The 7,671-nt window shown below is 30.4% G+C and overlaps 1 protein-coding gene across 1 annotated transcript; it reads left to right on the top strand.

Moving 5' to 3' along the window:
- Window positions 1-6,389: 6,389 nt before the first annotated feature.
- Window positions 6,390-7,442, top strand: LOC106362945. Its single transcript, XM_013802766.1, has one exon. The coding sequence runs from the start codon at window positions 6,390-6,392 to the stop codon at window positions 7,440-7,442; it is 1,053 nt and encodes a 350-aa protein (XP_013658220.1).
- The last annotated feature ends 229 nt before the right edge of the window (window positions 7,443-7,671 follow it).

The following is a 7,671-nucleotide window of genomic DNA, read 5'->3' on the forward strand; positions in this document are numbered from 1 at the left end:
TATATTATTACTCTCATGCTTTTAAACAAAGTTTAACCTGTCAATCAATTTAATGAACAAATTTATATCACTGCCAACTTCATGCAAATTGATTTATCTAATCAAGTTTGTTAAACTTGTATATAAAGCATAAAAATACTTATCTTATAAACAGAAGTATATCGGCGATGAAAGTTTCAGCTGTTCACGTTTCTGAATTGGCTGATAACTTGTACATATCTTTCTGAGAGAATACACAATCCTGAAAACTTTAAATTTTGCTCATATAAACATGGCCATTACATTAGTAAATATCAACATATAATCCAAATTCTTTTATGATATTAGACCAAAGACTAATCGACTACAAAACTAACCGATTACAAATTATTTCTTTTATGATGTTAGACCATGAATCATAAAGTATGTTTCCTTAATACCATTAAACCATGAAGCATATTAAAGTATAATAAGCAAAATTTAATTCATCAAATAACTATTATTCTCACATATAGACAAGCGTTGATATATATATATATATATCATCGTCTAAAATGACTATATATATATATATATTTTTTTTTAGAATTTCGCAATTTTAAAATGAACCATTTATTATGAACTTCATAATTTAAAAACCGTTTACATTAATCATACAAGCAATAACAAGTAAATATAATGTAAACAAACATAAGGCGATGTTAATGCCAAAATATTCATCAGTGGTTCCTCCAACAAAAATAAAATACATAGCCGAAAAAATATAAACCGCACATAAAATTAAAGCTAAGCGACTCATCTTCATTGCGATTGAAAAACCAAAATATGGCGATTTGAAAATTTTGAGAGGAGATGAAATGTTTTGGATGAGTGAATGAAGTGAAGAATGAGTTGTATTTATAGATGAAAATACTGTTCATAGCCGTTTGAAAAAGAGAAAAATTTTGAAAATTTTTCTTTGTGACCGTTGGGGTTAAATCGAGTGCACTAAAAATCAGTCTGAAAATATCGTATTAAACGATCAATCAAATCTATTAAATTTCATAAAATTTTGATAAAAATAAAAATTATGGTGAATAAATATTTTTTGTTATGATAATAAATTATGCGACGGCTCAGCCGGTTAATGCAGAATAATAAATAAATTATACGGCGGCTCGGCCGACCAATTAGCAATAAACAGAAAATAAAGGCGGCTCGGCCGTCCAGTTAACAACAAACAGAAAATAAAGGCGGCTCGGCCGTCCAGTTAACAATAAATAGAATATAAGGCGGCTCGGCCAACCAATAAATTAATTAAAATATTAATAAATAATATAGGCGGTATTCCGGCCATTATAACATAATATAAATAATAGTACATGCGGTATACCGACCATTATAGCAAAGTATATATGATACACTAAATTTTACCGAATTGCAGAACGATCGTGCTGATAACGTGTTATGAAATAACTTATAATTTATAGTATCGAGAAATTTAAATAAGAGTAGAATTTAATACCCGTAGGAAGTAAATAACACTAATATAAGGGAGAGAGTTTATTATAAGGAGGAAGAAGAAGATGTAATGATTCTTTGATTATAAACTCTTGTTCTTGTTTTTTGGTGTACAAAAGAGTGAGATGAGTGATGGTATTTATAGTGAACAACAATACATAAAATAACAAAGATGATGCTTAATTTGGTAAATGAGTGGGTGATCATAGTGTTTGATGAGTAGATGATCATAGTGCTTGAGTTGGTAAAGGGGTGGATGATCATAGTACTTGAGTTTGGTAAAGAAGTGGATGATCATTTCAATGCTTATCTTATAACAATGAGAACATTAATTCCATCTTTCCTTCTCTTTGTATCTTAAGAGCATCTGCAGTGGACAGAAACAAACAGTTTCTTACAAAAAAAATATATAGTAATTTTGAACATTTAATTAGCTTTTATTTTTTTTTAAATTGATTCTACCAATACAAAATGCACATCTGTAGATCCAGTGTCTTAAGATTGTGCACAAGTACCTTTAGCAAGAGTGAAGAGACCAATTCTTCCTTTCTTCTTCATTTTTGTATTATCTATTTTTTTTGCATTAATGATCAAGTATTGAGAGACTCTCACTAATGGTGCTCTAATGCTTAGATCATTCGCAGCGGTTAAAATTCATCCGTCTCTAGGAAATTTAAAAATATTAAAAACTGAAAAAAAGAAAGATAAAGAAAAAAAAAAGAAAGAAATCAAGAATCATACCGGTGTGAATAGTTTTCCTATCTTTCTAAAGAAATGGTGAATACATGTGGCATTATTTTATAGGGTTTTTTTTTAAATTTTTAATTAATAACCAAATTACGTACAAAAATAATAATAAAAATATTAGTGAAGTACTCTATTTCCTATTTTACCAATTTAGGTAAACACAAATTACATATTCGAGATTGGGATTAATATTATTAAAAGGAAAATGAGGTATATTGGCTTATTCTTAGTTTTTTTTCAAAACATTTGTTGATAGTATTTACAAATAATTTCTGATTTTTTTTTTCATACAAAAATGCCACTACATTAATTCATAAAATTTGAATTATCATTTGAAAAAATATATATTCTAATAATATTTAACATATGGAAAGAAAATATATCTTTCAAAAACTCAGATTATATAAAATAATTCTTATAAAGCTTAAAATTTCATTCGACAAGCTTTAAAAATGAAACACATGGCAACATTATTTAACAAAGGATCAGTGAAATAATAGATCGCCAAAGAGAGTAAATAAATCATACTAGTCTAGGTACGCAATTCTCTGTCTAATTTCGTGTTCTTTTACTTCAATCCTTCTTTTGGTTTCATATGAAAGAAGTACATTAGCCCTGTTCGTTTTATAAACGTTGCGACCGACGGTAACGATTCAAAATTGCACCTATGGCTACGTCAAATACATCACAAGTAAGACAACGCAGAATTATTTATCAAGTCGCTGCAGCAAGTGCAGGCCAGCAATTACGACGCTGGAAATATCAGCGACGATGGCAACTCCATTTTCATATCTCGCGTTATCCGATGCGAGTGGTTTTAGTTAGAACATCAATGAATTTGTTGCCATCGTAGGTTTAATTTCTGCCGCTTCCGCTTGTCGCCGTCATTTATTAAACGAACATGGCTATTATTTTGCTAATAAAAAGAGAATGAAAAAATGGGATGAAGAGAGAGTGAGAAGGTGGGGAATGGTCAATGCAGAAGGACAATGATTTGGCGCTCTTTTGTTTCTCGGTATTTTTTTTTAACTCAATCTCCTTTTAGTTTTTCAAATCTCATCTCTAAATTTTTCATTTTTTTTGCTATTCATAGCAAAATACAATCCTTATTTAAGCTTTACATGTTATTTGCTTATAAAAATCTTTAACATATAATTGATAGCTAACGATGAAATATGTGATAAAGTTCTATACAGTAGTCTTTATGCCAATTATATATACCAAGTAAATTTGTAATGATCATTCAACTGGGGGAAAATAAATTTCTTGGTAAAATAAAAGTTGACATCTTACAATTGTTTTTTAGAAAGAATATAAAATTTGTATTCCGTTAAAAACATTTTTTTACAGTAAATAGATAGGGGTTATTAGTGAAATAACAAAAAAAAAAAAATTAATTTTGTAGAAAGAAGAGCAGAGAGAGACAGTAAGATATAAGAAGAAAGAGTGTGTGATTTTGGTTAGATAGTGAATTATAGTTTTTTGTTGGTTATTATCTCACCCAATTTCTCAAATAAATATGAATTTGTATTTTACCCTCTATGTTCCAAAATAATTTTTAAAGTAGTGTACAACTATTAAAAGCTTTTTTTATCTAAAAATATCATTAAAATATTAATTAAAATTATATCAACAAATTACAAAATAAACTGTAATAAATTATTGATCACACAGTTTTTGATTAAAACTACACTAAAATTTGAAAATATCATCTATTTATAAACATATAATTTTTTTTAAAAAATATCATATATTTTGAAATAAAGGGAATATATATTTATTTTTACTAAAAAGAAAAGCTTACTTGCGTCAAAATGTTATTAGTTGGTTCAGTTACATCATATATTTTGTAATTTATTGATAGAAGATAATATATATATAAATAATTTTTTTAATAAAATTGTTTATAATAAATTATTAATAAAAATGAAAACCTGAAACAATATAGTATTTGATTTAAAACTGAAAGAAACAAACTAAACAAGTACATTTATAAGTAACAAACAAAATAAATAAAAAATAAATTAATCTCATTGGCCCTCAGCAAGTTTTTGGTATCTTTCTTTTACCTCTTGCAGATCACTAATTTAATGGTCAAATTTATCCTGCATGCAGTTTATTTGTTATTTTATGATTTTTTTAGATTCTGCATTTGGAATGGCTTGCATTCCATTTGTACTGCTTTTGGCCTGTGTCACGTTCAAAGCCATAGATGGAATTCTTTAAATTAAAGTAACTGCAGTTTTTGTTGGTTAAACCAAAAACACTATCGCCATTTTAAACTCTGAACTCTATAATTAAGAAGACAGAACAAGATCGGTAGGAGGTCCTAAAAGGCCAGAAGGACTGACAAGTGTTTTTAATAATGGGAGTGATCTTTTCGAGCAGTGAGTCAGATCAATCTAATGGAGAGGACTATTCTCTCTCTTATTTCTCTTTCTTTACTCAGTTTCAATCTCGTAGAAGGTCTCATCTAAACAAAATCTAATAGATTGCCAGATTCTGCACTACCACCGATCACTTCCTTATATTACTACTAAGATTATTTGCTTTAGGCTATATACATGGAAGGTGTTGAATAAATTATTGAAGGGTTGAAAAAAGAAGAGACCAAATAATGAAACTGTTGGTTAATCACAAAATGGAATCCATTTTTGCGTATGTGTCATTTTTTTATTGGTTTACGTAGATTCTGGATTTATTTTCTTATCTCAATTATTCAACAGCAATTATTTATAACTAAATTTATTTTTTATATATCAAAATTCGTAATTTTTTTCTACTCTATAAATAGAGACTTGGTTCATTTGATTTGGATACAAAATTTTTTTTTTTATTTCTACTATAATTTTCTATCATTCTATCTTTAATCTCTTGATTATATCCTTAACTATCTTTTTTACCGGAATGAATCCTAACAATAATCCTTCTGATACTCAAAATTCTACTAATTATCCTTTTAATTATCCAAATCTCAACAACTATCAATTTTAAAATCACTATTTCAACCAACCCCAAAATATACCAACTATGGTTTTTCAAGAATGTACATCACGAATTACAAGCAAATCTAGTCAAATACATATGGGCCAAATTTACGAGTCCATGATTAAAGAGATTTGATATCTCTATGTGTGATCTAAAAGTTTTATTGTTTGTATAAGTTATGTTTATTGTATTAATCAAGTTATGTGTGCTTTATTAGTTGTTTTGTGTGTTTATTATTGCGTTGTAATGCATTTTAAGTTTCTGTAAAACTTTTTAATAAGATGATTTAAAAAAAAAATTAGTGACTATTAATATTTTCTATTTTGTTATTTGTAAAAAATGTAATTAAAATAAAAATCAAAAAGGTTTTATTTTTATGGTTGTAATTAAACTAATTGAAAACTTTTAACAATATAAAAAATAAGATAGGATGTTGAATTTTATTAAACAAAACTATTGTAGAGTATAAAAAATGAGTGGGTATTGAATTGTTAGGTGGAAAAGATAGAAGATGATGTGGAGTGTAAAAAGTGAAAATTAGGGTGTTAAATTAATCACACCAATGTACGTAGTCTTAGTAAAAAATAATTACTTCATGAAATGACATAGAAATTTATTAAACGGTATTTTTTTAAGCAAAGTATGGAAATGTGAACTTTTTGTCACTATTTAAGAAAACTGAAACCATAACAATTTATTTATTTTTTTGGTAAAATAACAATTTATATTTGTTACAAAATCTAGAAGTATTTGAATTTGAAAAAAAAAATCTTTAGAAACAATTTCTTATTGGAGATTCATTCGCACAAATGATTAATTTGTTCTCTGAATAATTTTTTTTTTATCTTGAATATAAATGTATTGATAAATAATTTGTTAGTTAAAAATTCAAAATGAAGACGATTTTTCTCTATAAAGGCGATTTAGTTTTGGCCAATCAAAATGGAGTAAACTTTCAGAGGGTAAATATCCCTGATGCTTTTTGGATTAACTTGGAAAATTTCCAAAATCCTTTTGGAAATCTTTGGAGATCTTCGGAAAAGATTCGCTTCTCAGCCAAATCTTCAAGGAAAATATGTGTTTATCTAGGGTTTTCACTATCGCCGTCCCTTTTTCTCCTTTTTCAACTTCGCTCCCAAGAACTCAGACGACAAAAAATACTCTTTTTGCGCCTGATGGAAGAGAACTTGGCTGAAGTTATGCAGGGCATGTCGCTCGGAGAAGATAAGTCGATTATCATCCCCGATGAAGATGAGTATTGCGCAATGGACAGAGGAGGCAGAAGTATTCTAGGACGCCTGCTGAATCCTGACTGTCAAAATATGGGAAGAATGTTGAAGACGATGCCGAAGATCTGGAAGGTTTATGAAAGAGTAAGAGGTATTGCTTTGACTAAGGAAAAGTTTCAATTCTTCGACCTGGAAACAAACATTCAGACAGTGTTGCGTCAGGGTTTCTGGACCTTTGATGACTGGGGGATGGCAATGGAACGTTGGGTTGAACATCCTCCGCCCAATTATCTCCAAACTGCAACCATCTGGGTGCGACTTCACAATCTTCCGGTGAATTATTTCACCATGAAAACAATTGATATTGTTGCTGATTGCATCGGACATGTGGAGGTGATAGAATTTGATCCGGAGAAGCCTCTTCTGAATGACTATGTTCGAGTACAGGTTACTTTGGATCTTAATCAACTTATAAGGGACAGGAAATCTATTAGCCTACCAGGGGGCAGAGTTGAATATGTAGATGTGAAGTATGAAAGAGTAAGGGAAAAGTGTTTCCACTGCCTCCGCCTTTCTCATGAGAAGCTGAAGTGTCCCCTCTATCAAGGTTTGAAGAATAAAGGCAAATGTATTGCTTCTCGTCCTCAAGGGATGAAGGAAGGTCAATCTTCAGGAACCAGGCAGCATCATAATGACCTTGCTGAGAGATTGATGCCATTACTGGCACCGTCGGTCCCTCCTGGCTTTGAGCCTCTCCCAACGCTGGTGGCTCCTGAAGTTTTTGAACAGATGAAGATCTATATGAGTTGCGCGGACCCAGAGGAGAGAAGCATTAGGGAAGCAAAGATGAGAAAAACGTTAAACGAGTTATCCAAAGACCCCATTGCGCAGAGAGCCTGTCTACGCTTAGAAATGGCCCCCACCATATCAACGGAGATCAACAGATACAGAGGGAAAGTTTTTGATCTTAGTAGAGTGCAGGAAAAACAGTTACATTAGGCTGCCGAGTCTTCATCTCAGGGTATCTCCATTCATGATCGCTCGGCAAACGAAGTGACTGGAGGCCTAAAATCCAGGAATTCAGTCAGACATTATCTCAACAGAATGGAACTAATCCGTGTGCTGTAAGGGGTGTGGATGACTCTGCTACAAAGCTACCTGAGGCCGGAGGTTTTGTGATGGGCACACTACAAGAAAACATAAGTTTAACGACGGCAGTATTCCTCGT

This window comes from Brassica napus, chromosome C5, assembly GCF_020379485.1.
Source record: "Brassica napus cultivar Da-Ae chromosome C5, Da-Ae, whole genome shotgun sequence".
Classification (NCBI taxonomy): Eukaryota; Viridiplantae; Streptophyta; class Magnoliopsida; order Brassicales; family Brassicaceae; genus Brassica; species Brassica napus.

Excerpts from the sequence above, each read along its gene's own strand:
- LOC106362945 (XM_013802766.1), top strand. The coding sequence starts at position 6,390 with ATGGAAGAGAACTTGGCTGAAGTTATGCAGGGCATGTCGCTCGGAGAA.